At 41.4% G+C, this 25,709-nt stretch overlaps 1 protein-coding gene and 1 non-coding gene across 2 annotated transcripts in view; both read left to right on the forward strand.

Annotated features, from left to right (window-relative positions):
* The window catches only part of hwt (heavyweight), a 227,294-nt gene that overhangs the window by 25,912 nt on the left and 175,673 nt on the right, over positions 1-25,709 (forward strand). The window contains exon 3 of the mRNA XM_068225221.1: positions 5,985-6,105. Within this exon, the coding sequence (XP_068081322.1) occupies positions 5,985-6,105 (121 nt within the window). The remainder of the gene's footprint in view (positions 1-5,984; positions 6,106-25,709) is intronic.
* On the forward strand, positions 23,812-23,888 carry TRNAS-UGA (transfer RNA serine (anticodon UGA)). Its single transcript has one exon. It is a non-coding gene; the product is annotated as a tRNA-Ser (tRNA).

The following is a 25,709-nucleotide window of genomic DNA, read 5'->3' on the forward strand; positions in this document are numbered from 1 at the left end:
AAGTTTCTCGCAGGTACATTTATCTCATAAACAGTTGAACTTCTACGTATGTATTTGTGGGTTATCCGCATGGTTTTTACCTACATGGGACAGGTGAATTATATTTTGATAATTATTAAAATTAAATCTGATAAAATATTAAATATGAAGGACATTAATTGCCATTTTCTCGTTCTTTTTATTAGCGCCGGTACAATGTTTTAAATAATTAAAAATATATGTAGGTATCCTCACAAATATATAATTAGCACAGTACTTTATCTGCTGGCTGTTCACTCAGTTGGCCGTTGTTTACATTCTATGTTCCTCACTGAGGTACTTCCATCAGAACGTCCACGTGGCATCATAAATGGCATCCGTTCTTAAACCCCTCGCTCAGTGATCAGCCTCTTCAGAAACGGGATGTCTGTTCTTTCAGAGCAACATTTTCAACTTGAATCTATCTATAATAAATACATTGTTGCTGTTGCTTAATTTGTTATTGTTATGGCAAATTAATCTTAATTAATAACCATAATATTAATAACCATAATCATAATAAGCTATTCCTCAAAGAAGTCTTTGTCTTCTTAACTATTTGAAGAAATTTATGTGCATATGGAACGTTACGCAAACGTTTCTCCTCTGGTCATCTTCAATTAAATGATTAGTTGATTCTTGACTCATTTCCAATATCTAATGCAGTAACGTATGTATCATCAGCTCTTTAACATATGAAAAGTATATTCATCCTCCAGAAACATTATAGTAGCATGTTTTTAATACATGGAGAAGTGAATGAATGTTTGGAGGTCGAAAAGAACAAGAAGTGATTATTTGTTTACCAAGAGAATTGACTGTGCGTTTTGGGTTATGTAGATGTTAGCTTGCATTCAAAAGATGGTGGTTTCGAACCCCACCATCGGCATCTCTTAAAGTGGTTTCCTGTGATTTCCCACTTTCATAACAGGCAAAGGCTGGAACTGCACCCTAATTAAGGCCACGGTCACTCATTTCCTAATCCTAGTCCTGTTCTATCAGATCATCTCTATAAGGTCGTATTTATTATGCTTTTATATATTATTACTAACTTAATTACACTACATGAATTAATCATTACATTACTGTTTAACATAAAACATGACTTAAAATTACTAAAATAACCATTAATAGGAAATGCCATACAAGGTAAAGCCTGTTCCATATTTATACTATATTTACCTTACTACATGACTCAACGTATTCTAGACTTTAAATATGTTTCTGAATTTATACAAAACTATCCAATCTGCTCCTTCTTTTTAATATATTTACATAAATATATTATACAAAATTAGCTTAAAATCAAAACAAAAATTACATTATATGAGATAAAATTCATACGGAATAAGAAACACTATTTGTACTTGAGGGTGCTATAAATAAATTGCTGGTTTGAATTACTTGAGAAAAAAATGCAATTAATCTATTGATGTTATGGTACATAGAGATATTTGCTTCGTAAGTTTTATACCCTATATGTCAGATCATGCTTAATTATTTCATCAGTTTTCTATTCAAAGAGAAAAATATTAAATTTATATTTTGGTTTCCAAAAGTTCCATTACACTATTTCAGTTTCTGTGGGAGAATATTGCACAGTATCGGTGTGAAATAGAGAAAATTATGTTTGGCTACATCTAAATCTTGTTGATATTATGTAGTGTGTTTCTTCACCTGTCTGTATCGGTGCGACATAAAACGAACAGAAAGAAAATTATGATTAGTGGGTGACGTATAGTAGGCGGAAGATGAAAACAGAAGAACCATGGAAGAGTAACTCATTACCACGAAGGATTATTCACTAATCATGAATACCTGTAGAAATAATCAAATCGAAATCATTCCAATGCACCACACGTATATACTTACAGCATTTTCTAGCGTGTAAGCGTTCCCATCTCGAGAGCAAGTTAAGTTGAGGTAGATAGCTGTTTCTGCTCACGTCTTGCTCTAATTATTGGCTCCATTGAGAGAACTACAAGGTTGTATCATCTTCACAACTCCGTACGTGATCGCGCGTGATAACACAATTTATACCTCTTACCCTTTTCCTCATCTCACCGTTCTCGCGCGGCTTTGGACCTCATCAATCTCCATTCATCAGCTGAAAAGACTGGGTCCTCCTCCTCTCAAGATGCTTTCAAATCTCCACAGAACATTTTGGAAGTAAAAAAATTCCATACAGTACACATCAATAGGGTTCTACAAATTGTTGTTTCTCATGAGTTTAAAACTTTTTTCTTGCTATTTTCCTTACGTCGCACCGACACAGATAGGTCTTATGGCGACGATGGGAGAGGAAAGGGTTAGGAATGGGAAGGAAGCGTCCGTGGCTAATTAAGATACAGCCCCAGAATTTCCTTGATGTGAAAATGGGAAACCACGGAAAACCATCTTCAGGGCTGCCGACGGTGGGGTTCAAACCCACTATCTCCCGAATATTGGATACTGGCCGCACTGCAGCTATCGAGCTCGGTGAGTTTAAATCTAGTTTTAAATCAACTTGGCCGAGATTTTTACTTTGAAGCTTTGTATCACAGGGCCAGATTTTCTGTATGCTTCGAGTAATTGTAAAATAAATAAATTACAGGCATGCATAAATTGATTTAGACTTGGTTCGATCAAAAATTTCATAGTGGACCGGTCCTGCCTTCTGAGTATATCATCGCTTAAAGAACAACACCACGTAGCTAAGAGAATAAGTCAAATGCGGCAGTTTAATATCGCGAAACTAACGTTGACAAATATGTGCAGAAATGAAATTTCCTCTTAATTAATTTAATCTATTTCATTTTAAGGGACTTATTAGTAAGCTGGACCATTTTAAGGTTTTTTATGTTTCCTTCTTTCTCATACAAAATTAAAATGTTATCCTTCCGTGGAATTGACTCTTAAATGACGATACACATTGTTTCTGAGGAAATTTGCCATTTGTCACTCATTACTCCATCATTAGTGTTGTAACCAAACCAAAACAAACCAAACCCCATGGCACTACAGCCCTTGAAGGGCCTTGGCCCACAAAGCGACCGCTGCTCAGCCCAAAGGCCTGCAGATTACGAGGTGTCGTGTGGTCAGCACGACGAATCCTCTCTGCCGTTATTCTTGGCTTTCTAGACCGGGTTAGTGTTGTAAGCGGGGATATATTGTTGTTATAAATTACTTGAATAATGCACCTCTTGTATTCACACTGTGAACGGCGTTGGCGTTGTTGTTCTTTTTGTTGTTATTGTTGTGTTTAGATCATCAGTCCATAGACTGGTTTGATACAGCCCTCCATGCCACCCTATCATGTGCTCACATTTTCATTTCTACGTAGCTACTACATCCACTCTAACCTGTTGGTCATATTCATTCATTGGTCTACCCCTACCATTCTTACCGCCTACACTTCTCTCAAAAACTAACCGAACAAGTTCTGGGTGTCTTAAAATGTGTCCTATCATTCTGTCTCTTCTTCTCGTCAAATTTAACCAAATCGTTCTCCCTCTCACTAAATTGGTATCTCTCCGTATGTGATTCGATCTACCCATCTCACCTTCAACATTCTTTTGTAACACCACATTTCAAAAGCTTCTTAACAAAAATATTATATAATGACTAGTGTCTAAAAATTGAAAACAATTTTCACTAGTAGTAAGAAATGAAGCAGAAAAATACCATATCGTATGACTATGTTATTGGTGGTGGTGGTGGTGGTGGTGGTGGTATTAATATGCGCCAAAAGAAAGGAATTGCCTGAAGAACATATTTGACGCAGATTAAAACGACGGAACATACTGTAAATACACTCATGTTCATAAAAAACAGAACACCTTGAAAGACTAGGGATAGGACATTCATATTCACAGGGCATGTTCATTAGTATGCTCTGCAGAAACGATTAACATTTCAGTCACCTAGGTTCAGTATGTGTCATGTTGCCTAGTAGGTACTGGGTCTTCCATGGGCACTGATAACTTGTTCATTGCGTGATGATATCGACGCGTATAAGGCGCGAATAGCATCCTGGGGTATAGCCAACCATGCTGCATTCACCTGGCTTCACAGTTCATCTTTGATGGTTGGCATTGGGTCACAGCGCTGCACCCGTCGATTCACCACATCCCACACATTTTCGACTGGCGACAAGTCCGGTGATCGGGCGGGCCAGGGCAACAGTCTGACATCCTGTGACAACAAGAAGGCACGTGTTCGTGTAGCAACATGTGGTCGCGCATTATCTTGCTGAAATATGGCGTCTGGGGTGTCGTGCAGAAAGGGTATGGTTATGGGTCGCAGGATGTCATTCACGTAGGTCAAACTGGTCATAGTACCCTGGACACGCACCAACTGCGATTTGTGGTTGTACTCAGTAGCACCCCACACCATGAGGCCCTGAGTTGGCGCTGTGTGTCTTATGCGAATGCGGTCATTGTGATGCCTCTCCCCCTGTCTGCGGCGAACCAAAAATACGACCATCATTTTCAAACAAACAGAACTTGGTTCCGTCCGAAAACAATATTTGCTGCCATTTTGTCCCCAGTGATGTCGTTCCATACACCCTTGCAGTCTAGCATGTTTATGCACATTAGTCAAAAGTAGGCGGAGAATTGGACGGTAATCGTAATCCAGACCGCAATAAAAGGCGACGGACTGTCACTCCTGATAGTGTACGATGTGTAACACTGTTCCACTGTCGAGCCGAGGAGGTCGCAGATCTGTCCTGCAGTGCCATTCGGATGAGGTGTCGATCTTCTCGAGTGGTGCGACCAGATCCATCCATCTCGTCGTTTTCCATTTCTGTGATCCATTCTGTACACTCGCTTTGCACTGCAGACACGCTTCGTCCCACACGAGCAGCAATTTCCTGGATGGATGCATCACGTTCTCTCATGCCAATAATGCGTCCTCTTTCAAACTCACTCATTTGACGATGCGGTTCTCGCATACGTCTGCGAGGCATCCTGCACGTCTGCTCAAGTCACACTGATCCATTACATTCGGTTTATAGCGAGAGCCGCAGGCACATTTTACTAGTCGGTGGTGATGTACCGAGACATCGATGTGGACCTTGAACCTGAGGGCCGACATGGTTCAATTGCTAATCATTTCTTCAGAACATACTAATGCCCATGTCCTGTGAATATGAACTTCTATCTTTAGTCTTTCAAGGTGTTCTCGTTTTTGTGAACATGAGTGTAGAATAGGCTCAATATTTCATACTCGGTTGTAATATACGTACAGTGCTGCTTGACAGAAAATTCAGTGGTTTGCCGATATAGCCGGGCGTCAAACTATTTAATTTGACCTACTTTACGGTCTTCATATTCGGCCATGCAGGGCTCTGAAATAAAAAGTTGGTACTTACGTTTTGTAAATGCAGAGAAGGCATATGACAGAGTACTGAAGAATGGTGTTGGCCATACTGAAGAATTATGTGGTCAAGAGGTGGTTATTATACGCAATCAAATGCATACATTTGAACTATCAGGTCAGAGTGATAATTGATGGTAGAATGGATTGATGGTTCAAAGTAGTTACAAAGGTTAGACATTGCTGTAATATTGTACGTTGGTTGTTCATAATTTTCAAGACTAAACTGATTTTATTTAGGAAAAAAAGCGTTGATAAATGAATAGTTCATACTTCAAATATTCATAAATGAGATATCTCTTCTTATCCTATTTTAAGAGACCATATGAAAACAAGTTTTTCCTTTTGATAGTAGTGTTCTCTATGAGATTATTTATTGTACATTTCTAGTAAAAATCTCGACATTGTAGTATATGCTACAGTGCTTGGCTTTGAAACCCATATGAGAAGTCTTTGTGTAGTCTTCTTAGGACAGTATAAAGTGCCATTTAATCCCTTTGATGTATTATTACTGCCCCTTTATTATGAGTGTTGGGATTGGATTTTTAACACTGAAAACTTAGACTATATTGTAAACATGTGTAATATTCAATTACTCCTCTGTCCAGGTGGAGGTCGTTGAGGCGTACAGCGATCCAAGAGATTCGAAGGCATACTTAGAGCCTGGGGAAGAGGCGAGTGGAAAGTTGTACACCAGCCCTGACAGAGACTACTCGCAGCCTTATACTGGTGAGTCTCAATTCCTTCACCCAACCTTGCTGATAACTTGGTGCAATAATTGACGGGCGGTTTCTTTTTAACTGCTTGTTCAGCCTAGGCTGAAACTCTTCATATTGTTCCGCAGAAGTCGTAGTCGTACTGTTCAGTATATTTGTTCCGCGAAGTTTAAGTAGTTCACTCACCACCCCAAAGCCTAAAAATAAGAGGGAACATTCAAATCAATTGCTTGAATCTCTTCCTAACCTCATCGTTTTGTTTCCCAATGGAGCATGATAAATATGTTGACTTCATGTACGAATAATCAACAGAAAAAGGTACTAATATGTATAACAATCATAAGCGCTACAATGGGCTCCAGACAACGTTCCAGCGTTCATTATATTTGGCAAAATCACCCTGTGTGAAGCCCAGAAGTAATGCAATCTAAGTCCAGAAATATCTATTCCTTACCCTCCAGAAATATATATTCCTTACCCCACTGTCGGCAGCCCTCAAGATAGTTTTCCGTGGTTTCCAATTTTCACACCAGGCCTCGGTCGTTTCCTTCCCACTCCCAGTTCTTTCCTGTCTCATCGTCGCCATCAGACCTATCTGTGTCGGTGTGACGTAAAGCCAATAGTAAACATATCTATACAGAGTGGTCGGAAACAACGTATACAGAGTATATGAACGTTAAAGCGTGGGTTATACTGATAAGTAATTTGAAAAGAATGCGTCAATATCTCATGCCGTTGTCATTTTATCAGCTGCTGAAGTTAGCCAATCAGGTCGCTTCGCGGGCGAATTTATGTGTGCTTTACGGGGCGATGTTGCTAAATCTGCAAGTGGTTTGTTCAGCCTTGAGACCCATGCCGAGAAATGGGCATTAAACACTAACACACCGTAGCATGCTTGTTGTGGGGTGAGCCTATCAGCAGGGAGGTCATTGTTCAAGTTCCTCCCCTGGAGAAGTTTATTTCTTCTATTGGCGCTCTCAGTCCGGTCGTAAGCCACGTACAGATTTAGCAACACCGCATCGCAAAGCCCGTCTGAAGTCGTTCGCGAAGCGATTGATTGGCTAACTTCAATAGTTGATAAAATAACAAGGGCGCGAGATAACTATTTTTTCAATTATTTATCAGGATTACCAACCCTCTAACGCTCATATACCCGGTTCACGTTGTTTCCGACCACCCTGTATATTCCTTTACTGCAACATTATTAACTGGCCTATTCAGTAGATATCTAAATAGTTTATTCAAATAAGGAGAATCTTGAGAGATCGTAAATTTACTTGTGAACTTGTAGATATTGCCTGTGAATATCGACTAAAATGTATTAGTCTAAGAGATTTGAAAATACTGTTCCAATTTTGTGAAATGCAAACGTATGTTGAAGATCTAGTGTACATAGGTTTCACGAGCTTTGTGAAGTGCTGTCCCGGTAGCATAATTTAAACGACCCACACGACGTATTCTACGTCCTAAAGACCTGTGGTCGTGGGCCGGGCACAGCCCCCCCCCCCCCATTCTCCTCTACATCATCATTCTAGAAGGAAACACATCCTGAGAATTTAAAAAAAAACCTTCATCCAATTGTATATTGTTCACTTGTTATTCGGTTTTATTAGGTTTCTTTCTATCTGACATCACGTGATGTTCTTCTTCATCGTTGCATTTATATTTTAACTGGCGATACCCGTGCAATCGTTCCGAATTTTAAGAAAGCAACGATAAATGTGTATCACTGATGGAATGGAACGTGTTACATGATAATGTTAATCAATGGGTGAGTCAAGTCTATTGTGTTCGTCACACTAGCCTAATGGACCAAAATATCTCCAGTACGAAATGTATATTAATAACTACTGTCTTTTACATGTATTTAATACTTGTAATTTTTACTACCTTAACCAGCAATAAATGTGTCCTGTCCCTTAGTGAATTTATAATAATATTTTCAAATTTACATTCCACTAACTACTTTTACGGTTTTCGCAATTTTGTTCTGCAGGAGTTCTATCACGTGTCGCTATGTCTACCAACACGAGGCTGACGATTTTGAGCACCTTCAAATACCATGCAACTGAGCCGGCATCGAACTCGCGAACTTGAGCTTGTCGTAACTACAAAGATGCACACATGAGACGCTGTCGTTTGTGTACACTATTTTATTTACAAATTATATACACATTATACACACACACATTAATGAACCGCCATCTCGACACACATTTGACTGCTACATTACCAACACAACAAATTCACAACATGAATTCACACACTCGACTAACGACTCGCTAACAACTCAACTCCACTACCCACGACTGTGTCTTTATATACCTTGCCTGGCCAGGCTTCTAGAAAAGTATGACCCAACATGTTTTTTTTTTTTTTTTTTTTTTTTTTTTCGAATCTTCTCCTATGTACAAATGAATAGAATGTTCTGTAAAACTCCCCTGACAAAGGTGTGTTGTTCTAGACTATTATCCTATGTTGCACAACATTACATTGGATTTATACGTCATATTTACAGGTAATAATAAATTGCGTACTATTAATTACGTGTTCTTACAGTAAACAAACATGTTTTGTTACACTAGACAGATCGTATAACACACAAATAATAAATTATACGACCACGATTTATACCAAATAAAGTCCGTACATAACTACGTAGTCCGACTCTGTGGTGTAGTGGTTAGCGTGATTAGCTGCCACCCCCGGAGGCCCGGGTTCGATTCCCGGCTCTGCCACGAAATTTGAAAAGTGGTACGAGGGCTGGAACGGGCTCCACTCAGCCTCGGGAGGTCAACTGAGTAGAGATGGGTTCGATTCCCACCTCAGCCATCCTCGACGTGGTTTTCCGTGGTTTCCCACTTCTCCTCCAGGCGAATGCCGGGATGGTACCTAACTCAAGGCCACGGCCGCTTCCTTCCCTCTTCCTTGCCTATCCCTTCCAATCTTCCCATCCCTCCACAAGGCCCCTGTTCAGTATAGCAGGTGAGGCCGCCTGGGCGAGGTACTGGTCATACTCCCCAGTTGTATCCCCCGACCAAGAGTCTGAAGCTCCAGGACACTGCCCTTGAGGCGGTAGAGGTGGGATCCCTCGCTAAGTCCGAGGGAAAAACCGAACCTGGAGGGTAAACAGATGATGATGATGATGATAATGACATAACTACGTAAATAATAATAATAATAATACCAGACGTAAACAAATTCATAGCCACACCTCACAAGTCATAATAATAACACCTACTAACCGAGCTCGATATTTCACTATTTACCCACGGGTTTAGAGAATTGTTTCCAAGTTATACTAGTACATTACACTTGCATCAAGCTCAGAAGGACAGCACTCCACCGTCCGAGCTACTCAGCCCGGTCTGGATGAATTTGTCAGGGGTTTCGAGGACGTTCCTACGTAGGATACACCAGATACGAACCCCGGCCAATTGAGAGGAAATAAAGCTTTTAAGTAATGTTATTATTTCCACGTATTACTAACTACTTTTGACGGTTTTTGCAGAATAAAGCCTTAAAACCGATCTAATGAACACGCCTCTGTGTTTTATAAATACAGTAGATTGTAAATCTTTCGTGATGAGTAGCACATTTATAGTGATATTAAAATAACAATCAAATATACAGTACACACGTCTGACTGAAAACTCAAACGTCATAGAAGAATTCATCTGAGTAAGAAAATGCTTACGCTTGCGTTCTTATGTTGTTTTCAGCCTGAGCCCCAATACTGAATTCCCCCCCCCCCCTTCAGATAGGCCTTCACCGAGCGAACTGGGCGTGCGGTTGGTGTCGCGTAGCTATGCGCGTGCATTCAGGAATCCCACCGTTGGCAGCCCCGAAATTGTTTTTCCGTTGTTTCAAATCTTCACACCAGGCAAATTCAGGAGCTCTGCCTTAATTAAAGCAACAGACGCTACATTTCCAATCCTATCCCTTTCCCATCTTTGCCGAAAACTGTCGATGTGTTAGCGAGTCGTTAAATCACCAACAAGAAAAAGATTGGCCCCATCGAAGAGTTTTTGGAATTTTCAGTTGGGGTCATCAATTCATCAGGTTCTCAGATGCCTGAAAGTGCTTTCTTAGTTGATGTATATATTAATTTTGCCAGGCAGATTAGCACAGACGGTAGAGCGCAGGTCTTCTGTCCCGAACTTGGTAGTTTCGATCCTGCCTCAGTCCAGTGGATTTTGAAGGTGCTCAAATACGTCAGCCTCATGTCGGTACATTTATTGGCACGTAAAATAACTCCTGCGGGACAAAATACCGGCACCTCGGCGTCTCCGAAAAGTGTCAAAAGTAGTTGGTGAGACGTAAATATAATATTATTATTTTCGTGTTTACGCCTACCTTTATACATCAGGTGCTGCCTATCCGCGCTGTAAAAGTGTGCTCGGTTTATCCGGAAGGACGCAAGTTCGATTCCCCGTTAGGATGCTGAAAAGTTTAGAAACAAGATGTGCACTTCTGCAGAGGCCCTGATGTTCACTCAACCTACACCAATAGTGAGTAGCAGCTCAATTCTTAGGGCAAAGGCGGCCGGGTGTAGGGCTAACCTTTCTTTCCCACTTAGTGCCGATGCGACGGATAGTGAAAGCCTTTCACTTCCGCTCCTCCAGGGGCCTTCATATCCTCTACTAATAAATGGGTGTTGAAGTGTAACTATGTACTAAGCCAATTAGTCAGCTTCGTAGAGGTTCCAATATGTCCGGCCCCACGGTGTAGGAGGCAGTGCCCCGGGTTCGATTCCCGGCCGGGTCAGGGGTTTTTAATTATAATGATTAATTACCCTGGCCTTTCCTCACATTCAACACATTACACATCCGCCATTACATAATACACAAAGTTTCCTCACGAATGGTGCCAGTAGGGGCAAAAGATCTACATACTGTAGGTCGACGCCGCGAACAAATAACATTTTTTTTCTTATAATTATAAAAAGTTCATTTCTAATACAGTTTATAACGGGCTAGTCTGAAATTGGTTCCCTTATGTCAAAGTGAATGCCTTCTCTCCCTCTGCCGTCATAACGGTACAATTGTAGCCCTTTCGACTTGATCACAAACACAGCTGGACCCTACCAGTGTCATTGCCAGACAGTGAGTGTCTGTGACACTTTTGGCGGTTCACTACATTGTGCTGTCGAGCATGAATAGCGCGATCCCCTCTGCTAAGTCAAGCGCTCTAATACACACGGGCTAACAGCATTCGCCACTTAAAATGTTCAAAACACATTTTTAAAGAATCACTAGCTCCCAATCGAAAACCCATCCACAAAAACAAAAAATTCCCCTGCTATGTGAGAGTCATTGTATTAGCCATGTGGTTTTTGTTATACGGTCAGAATGTTTTACTAGAAAGTCATTAGCTCGATTTCCAGCTGGTCCAGTGATTTTCTTCCTGGTCTTAGAACAGGTTTCACGCATACTCCCGAAATCAATTGAAGAAATGTCTGCTATGAACGGTGGAGAGGTAGTGAACCTTTAATCTTGTTACTGGACTGAAAAATTCGCTAGGCTGATCACTTGACACTACGATCTTTGCTAACCATCTGGATTGGCAATGGCTGTCCTACAGGACCAAGGTCCTTACGGACTATAGGGGCCGTAACCTTCATAATGAGACTGAAAATGCTCTTCTCTCATCATAGATAATGACAGCACGGTCGTTGAATGTAATTATTGTAGAACAATAACATCCGAGGGTAAAATATTCAGATATATGAAAGAGTTTTGAGCATTCTTGACCATTGAACTTAGAGAGGGTCGAATTGAATCTCCCGCTATATATAAGATACTGGTTATCTAGACTGAACAGACCATAAACATTGATCTCTACATCCAAATGCACAAAAAATATTATTTATTTATTTATTTATTTATTTATTTATTTATTTATTTATTTATTTATTTATTTATTTATTTATTTACAATTTCCTCTACCTCGTACCAACACAGATAGGTCCTATGGCGACAATGGGAGAGGAAAGGCTGAGGGGTCCAAGGGAAGCGGCCGTGACCTTAACTAAGGTACAGCCCCAGCATTTGCCTGTTGTGAAAGTGGGAACCACGGAAAACCACCTTTAGGGCTTCCGAGAGTGAGGTTCGAACCCACTATCTCCCGGATGCAAGCTCGGAAGCTGCGCGGCCCTAACCGCATGGTCAACTCGCCCGGTATTATTATTATTATTGTTGTTGTTGTTGTTCATGCGAGAAATGCCGTGAAGAAAGCTCTGTATTTTATTTTTTACAAGTTGCTTTACGTCGCATCGACACAGATAGGTTTTATGGCGACGATGGAATAGGAAAGGCCTAGGAGTAGGAAGGAAGCGGCCGTAGCCTTAATTAAGGTACAACCTCCGCATTTGCCTGGTGTGAAAATGGGGAAAGCACGAAAAATCTTCAGGGGCTGCCGATAGTGGGGTTCGAACCCACTATCTCCCGAATACTAGATACTGGCCGCACTTAAGTGAAGGGAGCTATCGAGCTCGGTTCAATAATTTAAAGTATGTCCGTATGAGTGTAGTGTCTGACGGGTGTGTTGTGATCCTTACTGGGAATTTCAATGCGAAGAGGGGTCGATGATTACTTGATTAAAGAACTGGAAAAATTCAAAGAAAAGCAGCTCGATTTGTTCTGGGTGATTTCCGACAAAAGAGTAGCGTTACAAAAATGTTGCAAAGTTTGGGCTGGGAAGATTTGGGAGAAAGGAGACGAGCTGCTCGATTAAATGGTACGTTCCGAGCTGTCAGAGGAGAGATGGCGTGGGAGGACATCAGTAGACGAATAAGTTTGAGTGGTGTCTTTAAAAGTAGGAAAGATCACAATATGAAGATAAAGTTGGAATTCAAGAGGACAAATTGGGACAAATATTCGTTTATAGGAAGGGGAGTTAGGGATTGGAATAACTTACCAAGGGAAATGTTCAATAATTTTCCAATTTCTTTGCGATCATTTAAGAAAAGGCTAGGAAAACAACAGATAGGGAATCTGCCACTTGGGCGATTGCCCTAAATGCAGATCAGTAGTGACTGATTTATTGATTGACTATATGAGTGATACCATTCTAATCAAGTAACTCCTCTTTTAGGATGGTCTAGAGTAGGCAATTAGCCCTCATGTATTTTTAAATGTGTTTCCTTGGTTTCAAGTACAGTCTTAAATTTCTGACGAATATTGAATCTGAGCCATCCGAGCGGAAAGCTACTACGTTTACTTTAAACGACAAGATACAGCGCTGTATGTGCCTGTAATACCTCAAAAGGCTGTTGACTTTCTTATAAATGTTCTAAAATGATTTATTTCAGACGACCTGCCACCATTGATGAAATAGGTATTTGGGTATTCAGCCCGAAGGCTGGTTGGATCCTCAACAGGTTCACCATTAGCTGTCATAGATGGCCTAGGTGTCACTGAAGAGGCGTACTAGGGAAATGAGGAGTGAGGTAGTTTCCCGTTGCTTTCCTCAGATGAGATAGGTATCGGTCATAATTATAGGACCTCATTGAAGCGCATATTAGATCCATTGTAATTTTATGGACAGTAAAGTAACCTCATATCCTCATCCCGTGGTGGTACAGCTCTTTTCAGGCGCACCCCCGATGGAGGTACGTACTATTTCAACCACAAACCAGCTCTCCAGCTATTCTTAAATATCTGGTAGTAGTGGGAATAAAACCCGAGCCCCTAGGACGGCAGCTAATAGCACCTACTGTTACCGTACGGAGGCGGGCTTAATGTACAGTAAGCAATAACAGCACAAACTATGAATATAATCAAAATTGATGTTGGGTTTAAAGCTTTTCGCACCTCCAATACGCCTTGGTGGGTCGTTAAAACGCTCTATAACATGCTAATACAGGACCAAAAGACTGTTTCCACCCCACCTGCGGTTCTTTGACTAGTTCAGTAGACTTTGAAGACAGAATGGAAGAGGGTGAGAAGAAAATGCTAATAAGAATGTAGCTTACCAACCAAAACCACTGTGCTTTCTACGTTATTGTAGTAGCATGTCCTAAATCTCGACGTTTGATGTCTCCTGTACTACAACAAATGTAATGCTTTCTTTGTCCCGCCGACTGAGAAAATATTTCAACGCACCGCGTAGCTCAATATGTAGCCCACTGTCATTCTTTAACAAAATCTAAAGAACACTTAAAGTACTATAGAAACATAATTCTGCATTTACAAGTATGTTGTGTTTGACTGTGTTCCCTTGTACTGAAAGACACTATGAAGAGGAGAAACTTCTCTTATGGTAATTGGCAGGTTAAGATCACGATATATATATATATATCGAGAAAGGGGCCGCTCAGTTTGGGTCACGTAGCTATCACCTTGCATTTTAGGGATAGTGGGTTCGAACCCCACTGTCTGCAGCCCTGAAGATGGTTTTTCGTGGTTTCCCATTTTTCATCGCAAATGCTGGGGCTGAATCTTAGTTAAGGCTACGGCCAGTTTCTTCTCACTCCTAGCCCTTTCCTATCCCATCGTCACCATAAGACCTATCTGTATTGGTACGACGTAAAGCAAATTGTCAAAAAATGTCGCTATACAGTGAGTAAATCTATTGTTTGGAATTTGATCGATGAAGGCCAACTATATCGGTATATACCATTTTTCACAATATTCAGTTGAGTAAGTCCATTCTGATCTGGATAAGCCATTTTTTACGAAATTCATTCGATGAAATCCACTATGAACTGGGCAGGTCAATATTTGGCCGATGAAAGTCACTCTGAACCAATAAGCCACTTTTACTTTATTTGCCTGGTTAAAGCCACTATAAACCGAATTAGGCATTCTAGAGTATAAAACCGATGAGGGCCAGTACGAAGGCCATGACAAACTAGATAATCCACTTTAATTTGACCAGTGAAGGTCGCTTTAAACTGGATAAGCTATTGTTACAATATATGACAGATTAAAGCCACTATCACTTGGATAAGGCATTTTTACAATATTTGTCCGATGAAGGCTACTATAACCGGATAAGCCAGTTTTACGATATTTGAATACTACGAAAAACTGGATAAACAATTTGTTTGTTCGACTGACGATAAACTGTATAAGTTTTTGTATAAACCGATTCTCTATCGGATAAGCATGATATTTGGACCAGATGATTTACTAAGAGTAAGCAACGGTACTTGAAATTTTCATGCTACCTAATGAAAAGCCAAGAAACAACAGTGAAAGTCTTAACCATCTTCTGCTCCATGAACCTTAATTAACAAAATTGAAGAGTTTTATTTGTTTTAATGTATAATTACAGGCATTTTATACTGTGTTCACCGTTGCAGTAGGTGTGTAAGCAAATAAATAAATTATCTTTTCAATTAGCTATCCCTGTACTTACCTTCTACTGGCCCAAGACTAGACGAAATAACCACGAAATTATTTACTTTCCTTCGTAACACACAACTGTCTAAGTAACTCAAATTTAACATTAGGAAGGGTATTCATTTCATGGGATCCTTGTGATAGACGTTGCACATGAGTGTACGGAAATTTTACATGCAGATATTATAATTTCGGGCGTATTATTGAAAATAATGTCTAACAAATTCAGCCATCAAGCTAGGAGTCGTGAAAAGAATATTTAAAATATCATAACTATACAGCATTAAAATACAAACTCGCTCGGAGGCACCTTGTGTCTGACCATCATCCTGGCATAACTGAATATTTCCCTCTAGTATAACCTTTCTGTGGTGTAACCTGCCACTGGTGTAGATTTCATGTACCTGTGGGTTCGTATACGTTTTTATATAGTCGAATACCTTGTAACACAAGCAGTCAGTGGCTAAATAATTAAGAAGTGAATGTACACATGTGTACTGAGGGTGTGAAGAGTATCATGTCCTTAAAATGAAAACATTCTAATACAGTCACAAATTATTTGAAGGTTATATAAAACGTACCACTCTTTCCAAAAGCAAGTATTCGCCTGGCAGAACTTGGTGATGCAATGTTTTCTGGCATCAGTGGTTCTGTATCCCTCTGTGAATTGTTGTGTGTGAATTTTGAAGACTCTGCACGCTTCTTAAACATTAGCGTGTGATCACTCTATCTTCCACTAGACTGGAGAGAAGTTTTGCTACTCAACCGCGACATCAGTGAGATCCATCTTAAAGAAGCTCATATTTTGTGCTAGACGTACCAGTAAATTTGAAAAGGTTTTATTCCTTGTGACGAAGTAGAGCTTTAGGAACGGGCGTGCGCTTTCGTTTTAAGAGTATTGGGCACATTCCCCTTCTAGGGACTGTCCCGACGAGGAGGGGAGAAGAAAACGCAAGTCCTGATTACACTTTGATACGAGTTTATTGCAAGCGTCTGGAACTTGAGCTGATTTTCAATTAAAGGAAAGGCAAGTCGTAAACATGACGGCCACTTTACCGTGATTCGTAAAGAAACGCTTAGCAATGAGTGCATTGTTCTCTAACTTTCAAATAATAATGTTAATATACACGTTAAAATGTTTTATTTTTAGTTGTAACGAAAATTCTTAGCTTGGAGATTTGAATAATTTTAACCTGAATTTGACTTTCATCCATTTTCGCAGTACTTAATTATGTTACAGGAATTGTGTCATTTAACTTTGTTACCTATCTTCTGTCTTTACACGAGTCACTTATTTTGCGAGGAAAAGAAGAAATGAAGCATATGAGGTGCCCTTACTACTTTCTCATAAATGAATACAATCGGTTAATCAATCATCATTGATATGCTTTTAGGGCTGTCACCCATGTCCCTGTCAATTTTTTCTTGGACATTTATTGAACATTTCCCATGATTAACTCCAATCCCTAGTAATGAATGAATAAATGATTATTTACCCCAATTATTCCTCTTGAACTCCACCTATATCTTCATACTACGATCTTCCCTACCTTTAAGAGCTCCTGTCAAGCTTATTCGTCGACTCATATCACTTCACGCCATCTGTCCACTGACTGCTCGGAACATACCGCTTAGGCGAAGAGTTCCAATCCTTACTCCCGTGTTTTCCCAACCCAAAGTTTGCATATTTTCGTAAAAATGCTCCTTCGTCAGAAAGCACCCAGGACCAAGAATATTCAAAAATAAGCCTGAAGCTCAGAACTCTTGGCATATTAATTTTCTGAACAGTACGTCGATTGTAACAATGTCATTCTGTATTTAGGTAACCCTATGTACACTGACTGACAGAGCAAATGCAACACCAAGAAGGAGTGGTTCGAAAGGGATGAAAGTTGGGGAAAAAACAGAGACGGCACGGACGAATAATTTATGTTTATTTCAAACCGATATGCAGGTTACACAATGCGCACGGCATCGACTCAGTAGGATGTAGGACCACCGCGAGCGGCGATGCACGTAGAAACACGTTGAGGTACAGAGTCAATAAGAGTGCGGATGGTGTCCTGAGGGATGGTTCTCCATTCTCTGTCAACCATTTGCCACAGTTGGTCGTCCGTACGAGGCTGGGGCAGAGTTTGCAAACGGCGTCCAATGAGATCCCACACGTGTTCGATCGGTGAGAGATCCGGAGAGTACGCTGGCCACGGAAGCATCTGTACACCTCGTAGAGCCTGTTGGGAGATGCGAGCAGTGTGTGGGCGGGCATTATCCTGCTGAAACAGAGCATTGGGCAGCCCCTGAAGGTACGGGAGTGCCACCGGCCGCAGCACATGCTGCACGTAGCGTTGGGCATTTAACGTGCCTTGAATACGCACTAGAGGTGACGTGGAATCATACGCAATAGCGCCCCAAACCATGATGCCGCGTTGTCTAGCGGTAGGGCGCTCCACAGTTACTGCCGGATTTGACCTTTCTCCACGCCGACGCCACACTCGTCTGCGGTGACTATCACTGACAGAACAGAAGCGTGACTCATCGGAGAACACGACGTTCCGCCATTCCCTCATCCAAGTCGCTCTAGCCCGGCACCATGCCAGGCGTGCATGTCTATGCTGTGGAGTCAATGGTAGTCTTCTGAGCGGCCGCCGGGAGTGCAGGCCTCCTTCAACCAATCGACGGGAAATTGTTCTGGTCGATATTGGAACAGCCAGGGTGTCTTGCACATGCTGAAGAATGGCGGTTGACGTGGCGTGCGGGGCTGCCACCGCTTGGCGGCGGATGCGCCGATCCTCGCGTGCTGACGTCACTCGGGCTGCGCCTGGACCCCTCGCACGTGCCACATGTCCCTGCGCCAACCATCTTCGCCACAGGCGCTGCACCGTGGACACATCCCTATGGGTATCGGCTGCGATTTGACGAAGCGACCAATCTGCCCTTCTCAGCCCGATCACCATACCCCTCGTAAAGTCGTCTGTCTGCTGGAAATGCTTCCGTTGACGGCGGCCTGGCATTCTTAGCTATACACGTGTCCTGTGGCACACGACAACACGTTCTACAATGACTGTCGGCTGAGAAATCACGGTACGAAGTGGGCCATTCGCCAACGCCGTGTCCCATTTATCGTTCGCTACGTGCGCAGCACAGCGGCGCATTTCACATCATGAGCATACCTCAGTGACGTCAGTCTACCCTGCAATTGGCATAAAGTTCTGACCACTCCTTCTTGGTGTTGCATTTGCTCTGTCAGTCAGTGTATATTCCATCTCGCAGTGCATCAAGATTTACACTTTAAGATCCATAGGTATTTTAAAAAATTGGTTTACTTATTTTTTATATATTTATTTAGTTATTATTTTTGTTTGTTTTCTTTACTTTTCTTTTCAATTGTATATTATTTCATTCATTCATTCATTCATTCATTCATATCAATTTTGCCCTTACGTACAGTGTTTGAACTTGAATATCTCATGATGCATATCTCTTCATCCGTTGGCTGTGCTCCTGTTTCCTTTGTTCTGTCCACAATGTTCCTGTCTTCTTCTTCTCCTCATTTACTATAAATTTTGTATTCCTAATTTTGTTTCTGATTTCTTTTTTCTCTGATATTTATTTATCTATTATTTATTTATTTATTTATTTATTTATTTATTTATTTATTTATTTATTTATTTATTTATTTATTTATTTATTTATTTATTTATTTATTTATTTCTTCTTCTTCTTTTTCTGCGCGAATGGGTCACTTAGGACCACGCGGAATCAACATTTGCTGAGCTTCCCTCCTTACCCAATAGTTCTCCATTTGCATCCATTGTTATAATTTCTGTTCCTCCATCCAAGTCGTGTTGGTTTCATCAGAATATTTTGAGATTCATTTGGATTTTTAAAAATTGGTTAACTTATTTATTTAGTTATTATTTTTGTTTGTTTTCTTTCCTTTCCTTTTCCATTGTTATTTATTTATTTATTTATTTATTTATTTATTTATTTATTTATTTATTTATTTATTTATTTATTTATTTAGGGAATGTAACTGACGCCTACAAAACATGTGAGTAAACAACTCAATCATGTGACGTTTATGTTCCCACTGATCTATAACTAGGCCTGCGGAACTTATTAATTTAATCCTCCAAAATATAAGTTTTTCTAGCTTTTAGGCCATGTGCCAGTGGGGTTTGAAGTTTTCAACATTTCTCTGGAAATTGTGTTTATCATTTTCCAAGAATCCGATGACTGCGAAGAACAGCAGTGGAATGGGATGAACCAATAACTATGAGCAATTCTGAACAAAATAAATTGTAAAATTTTCTTTTTTTATTTAGTTTCGTTCACTCGGGGCAATTGGGCTACTATCTCATACTGTTGAATCGACTGGTATAGGCAAAGAGATAAAACACAAATATCGATTTAATTTATCAAGTAAGAAATACTTCAAATAGTGACAACTGCTCGAGGATACCATTATCGCAGTATGGATATGCATATTAACTTTAGAGAATCATACCACGCCTGGTTTTCATACAAATTCAAATCTCCCTTTCAGCGCTTTGCTACAGTTGTTCCAGGCTCTTAAAGTGACACAATCTTCCTCGCAAGTTATAAACTACCAGTGAATCTACTGACAGGAATCACTGGCATTTAATTGCTCATGAAAACCGCCAATTTTAGAATTTAAATGCATGGCAGTTATCGCAAAACAGGATCATCTAATCAACTGTGCTACTCAGCTATATGAAAATCCACAGCCTGTTTCCAGTCATACGACCGGGCCAGGAATGGAATGAATGAAGCCCCATCTAGCGGCGAGGATAGGAATTGTGCCGGCTGCCGAAGCCTGTCGCACTCCTCTGGGGCAATGATTAGTGAATAGCAGATGAAATGAAATGATACTGGAGAGTGTTGCTGGAATTAAATATGACAGGGAAAACCGGAGTACCCGGAGAAAAACTTGTCCCGCCTCCGCTTTGTCCAGCACAAATCTCACATGGAGTGACCGGGATTTGAACCACGGAACCCAGCGGTGAGAGGCCGGCGCGCTACCGCCTGAGCCACGGAGGGACTACACAGTTAGATATATTAAAGAAGTTCAACAATGTTAAGATTTTAAAGTTGTATTTACCGTGTGTCATGTTTTTAAACATTAAGTGACACACATTTCAGAATACTCTATTTCCTTCTTGGCACCTAATACCATTGTTCTAAGTGTTTCATATTTATTAAAGTAGATATTGGTGCAAGGATATATTTTATGCAATTTAGAATTAAATTATTATCTTGTTCTGCGCAACTTTACCTAGACGCTTATGTTATTGTGATCTATATAGAACATGTGGACTCGTCTTACTCTCGATACCCTTCCTGACGCCAACAATATGTAGAGGCATATGTTCTACTATATAGTGTTTCTGTGGTGACTGACTGCGTGATGTTTTGTGCTTAAATGAAAGTTTACTAAGACGAACACAGACACCTAATCCTCGAACGAGAGGACACAGTTAAAATCCCTAGCCCGGCCTCGAATCAGTCCTGTGATCCTCTGAACTAAATCCAGCTGCGCTGACCATTCAGGCAAGGACTTACAATTTAATTAAATTAGAGGTCGGATGTTAATACATATCATCGTGATCAGTGATCGATTAGAAGCTCGTTAACTTGTTTCACTCAGTAACAAATTTCCCTTTCCCTCGCCAAGCTGATAACTTAACTTCCATCTGGAACCAGTCATGTAGCAATAGCCAGCACATGGTCTTGGTAAGACATTACTTGACATTCTAGTCCACAAATTACACGAAATATGATCGATGACTTTGGCAACATCTGGGACCAAGTGGGGAATATTGCCTGGTGTGGCTCTGGGTCGCGCATCGACATTTCCTACGAAGCAGAAGAGACTTCAAGAAAATATGTTGCGTTTTCCTTCCCATTGACGTCTTTTCAAGCCTCCACTATTGTTCCGCTAGGTGTTTATATCTGTGACTAGCAAATAATATAGGAATACATGGGAATGAGGGGTTAAAGCTACGTAGAGTTTGAAGAAATTGTTTAAATCAGTGCTGGTCACAAATCTGCTCATTGAGCTACCCACAGGACTTTTTCTAGATAGCCGGGCAACGTGAATCAGACAGTAGAGCGTTGGCTTTCTGAGCAAAAGTTGGTGGGTCTGATCACGGCTCAGTCCGAAGATCTTTGAAGATGCTCAACGCCAGTATATCGTGTCCGTGGATTTACCACCAAGTGATGGTACTCTTGTAGGACAAACTTTCGACACCTCAAATTCATCAACCCGGAGGCTGTTTGGATCCTGAAATAGCACCAAGGATTAAGTGATTAAAGGTAAACCGCAAAAAGCGATGGCAGCACCAAAATGAGGCCTAAGGTAAAATGAGGAATAAGGTAGTTTGCCATTGTTTTTCTCATTGGGCCAGAAAATGTTATAACAGTACGACTGATCCTATGAGCAACGCCCTTCATTACACTGAGACGCATAAATCGTGCTCCAAATGTCATAACTCAGCACAATCCATATCTCAGCAGTTTTCGTATGTTCACAGCCATGGGTAAGACTGGAACTTCGGTAGAAAATTACATTTTTCTCTGGCCAAAGCCAAGAGACAGATGCAAGAGTACTGCATGCATCAAGAAATGACTACTCGCTCAGCGTCTCCAAAATTTGTAGAAGTACTGTAGTTAGTGGGACGTAAAGCTAATAAGCTTTTCTTTACAACATGCTTTACGTCGCACCGGTACAGATAGGTCTTATGGCGACGATGGGGTAGGAAAGGTCGAGGAGTGGGAAGGAATCGTCCGTGACTTTAATTAAGGTACAGCTCCGACATTTTTCTTATGTGAAAATGGGAATCCACGGAAAACCATCTTCAGAGCTGCCGACAGTGGGGCTCGAATCCACTATCTCCCGGACGCAAGTTGACAGCTGTGTGCCCCTAACCGCACGGCCAAATCGCCCGTTTATCTAATAAGCTGGCATTATTGTTATCCTTCTGGATAGGTGTCTAGATATTCTTCGTTCACGTCACAGACAGCAACCAGAGGTGTTCTCTGGTCCTAGTGGAACAATAATATTGAATATCCTTGGAACTATTGTTCTGAACTCCATGCACAGCGATTGAGATAACAATTTTCCTTTAAAGGAAGCGAACACTCGGTAGTACGGATTGAGTAACTACCGCTGTTTTCCTAGTATGAGAATATCCTGAGGATCTGTCCACCACTCAGAGTTGAGTGAGCACATGCTGCCGGCAGAGTGAGGGACACTTAATTAAACTACTCGATAATATGCAGCAGCCAAGTAGAACTCTGTGGTGCAAGGGATCTAACAGGCAATAGCGCACGGAACGGTTTAATCAAATAGCCACAAATTATTAAAGATATTGATTTTTAATGCCAAGTTACAGTTATTGTTTCATGCCATTTATATACCTGTAGTATCGTGTCCTCATCCCGAGCTGGTGCAGCTCTTTTCAGGCACACCCCCAATGGAGGTGAGCTGCATGCACCATTTCAACCACATAACAGCCCTCCTGTCATTCTTATATTTCTGGTAGTATCGGTAATAGAACCCCGACCCACGAGCATGGCAGCTAATAACACTAACCGTTACGCTACGGAGGCGGACTTCCTGTAGGCGATTTATGTAGTTTCCCCAATAAGTTTATTAAGTTTATTCAATAGAATTGTTGGGAAAACATCATGTTATTTGTTTGTCTCTCTCTAAGGCCAACATATTTGCATATGTTTGACTTCATTATAACTTTTGTCTAAAGGTAGAGTATTTCTGCTGTTACTGATAATGTTACTTCATTGCACTAATTAGGTCCGCCTCTCTGGTGTAGTGGTTAGTGTGATAAGCTGCCACCCCATGAGGTCCGGGTTCGATTCCTGGCTCTGCCACGAAATTTGAAAAGTGGTACGAGGGCTGAAACGGGGTCCACTCAGCCTCGGGAGGTCAACTGAGTAGAAGTGGGTTCGATTCCCACCTCAGCCATCCTGGAAGTGGTTTTCCGTGGTTTCCCACTTCCCCTCCAGGCAAATGCCCGGATGGTACTTAACTTAAGGCCACGGTCGCTTCCTTCCCTCTTCCTTGTCTATCCCTTCCATTCTTCCCAGCCCCCCGCAAGGCCCCCGTTCAGCATAGCAGGTGAGGCAGCCTGGGTGAGGTACTGGTCATCCTCCCTAGTTGTATCCCCCGACCGAGAATCTGAAGCTCCAGGACACAGCCCTTGAGGTGGTAGAGGTGGGATCCCTCGCTGAGTCCGAGGAAAAGCCGTCCCTGGAGGGTAAACAAATGAAGAAGAAGAAGAAGTGCCAGACCTGTAGCTCAGATCCTTTCAAACAGAGCAACGTTGGCCTAGGCCACCATAGCTCAATTGGTAGAGCAACCGACGTGAAATCGGGAGGTTGTGGGTTCGGATCCCACTGGTGTCCGGCTGGCCATTTTTGTTCTGTACTTAACATCTCTTCAACACGTACTACATGTACGTAACACGACCTAAAACGTTGAAAGTCTGTTTCGAATGTCTAATAATATTTCTGTGGCTTGGTTCTAAAAGGGCCGATGTCATTTTTTATCAAAATTGAGATATTAACTGATACAAACGCGTTATATCCTGGCTTGCAACATGTTAAAAGGGCCAATGTCTCTGTTAAGTACTAAACGAACAGTTAAATAAGCCCTTGCCAATAATGTTAGATTACCAATAAGGATTAGAGACCTGGCAGTTTTTAAAAAATACGATAGAAAAGATAGTGTTTAATAAGGTGACTTCCACAAAGAAAGTGTAAAGTTATTTATAGGTGTTGTAAAAAATAATAGGAAAACTATAAGCAAAATGTCAAATGCTCATAGCTCAAAAACAGGTTTTTTTGACATTGGTCCGTTTAGAACCAAGCCACAGATTTATCCTTGAAGGTACTCGATTTATTTGGCTTTGTTCTTTTCTATTTTCTGCCTCTACTTCTTATGATTGTTAGGTCGGTGGATGCACAGTGGGTCTCGGCCCATAAGTGGCCACGGCTGGTCCGTGGTCCAACAGCTCTGAACTCCGACCGGTCAACCGAGCAGAGGAGGGGAGGCCACGGCTCTACCGTGGCTCTACGCCTCTTGTATTCGGGAGACGGGACAGGGCTGAACCTCACGGCTGGCCCCAACCATCCGCTGTCCTGAGAATGGTTTTCCGTGGTTCTCCGTGGTTTTCCATTCTCCTGCATTAAGGCGAATGCAGGGACAGTTCCTAGTATAGGCCACGGCCGCCAATCCCCTCACCTTCTACATGCATCTCCTTCACCATAACGAATCTCCCGGCCTGAGAGTCGGTGTCACCGTCTAAGATGCCCGCCTCCCCCTTCAGGGAAGGAATGAAACCATTTTAGTAGTAGTAGTAGTAGTAGTAGTAGTAATAGTAGTAGTATGATTTTTAATGCATTAAAACCAATAGCAATTTTGATACAAATGTAAAAGGATATAATCTAGTTTATTACCCAAACCTGGACATAGGCGGCTTAGACAGTACACAAAGTTCGACAAAGAAGACACTTTTAGCCCGACAGTGATTTACTTCCAGTAGTGTGGCAGTTTCCTTTCCGCTTCTCCTGGGGTCAAAAGGACGTGAGTTACCTATCCAAGCGGTTGCCATATCCAGTGTTGCTGAACTTCGTAGATCTCTTAGATCCGGCGTTTCGCCACAGTCACGCTGTTGACCCAAATACTATGTCGTAATCATGAACAACATTTGAGTGGATTTTCAGTCAAGTGATTTCACAATTGCGTCACATTTCAGGTAATTCCTAGTGTAGTTCTTTATTTAATAACGGCTCAGTCCGGCGGTATTTTGAAAATCCTCGAATACGTCAACTTCGTATTGGTAGATTTAAGAGCACGTAAAAGAACTCCTGTGGGACAAAATTCCGGCACATCGGCATCTCTGAAAAACATAAATGTAGTTAGTGGGGCATAAAACCAATAGTTTTAGTTAGTGGGACATAAAACCAATAGTAGTAGTAGTAGTAGGAGAAGAAGGAGGAGGAGGAGTCATCGCTGTGGTGCAGGGATAGCACGCTCGCCTCTTAACTGGAGGACCCGAGTTCGAATCTCGACCTGCCCAGTGACATTATTTCTGGACTGAGGGATGGATCGTGGTTCACTCAGCCTCCTGAAATCAACTGAGGAGCTGTATGATACGAAAGGCAGCAGACCCGGTATGAAAGCGAAGCAGTACGGCAAATGATGTCACACACTGACCATATGGCAGTA

Source organism: Anabrus simplex, chromosome 1 (assembly GCF_040414725.1).
Source record: "Anabrus simplex isolate iqAnaSimp1 chromosome 1, ASM4041472v1, whole genome shotgun sequence".
Lineage (NCBI taxonomy): Eukaryota > Metazoa > Arthropoda > Insecta > Orthoptera > Tettigoniidae > Anabrus > Anabrus simplex.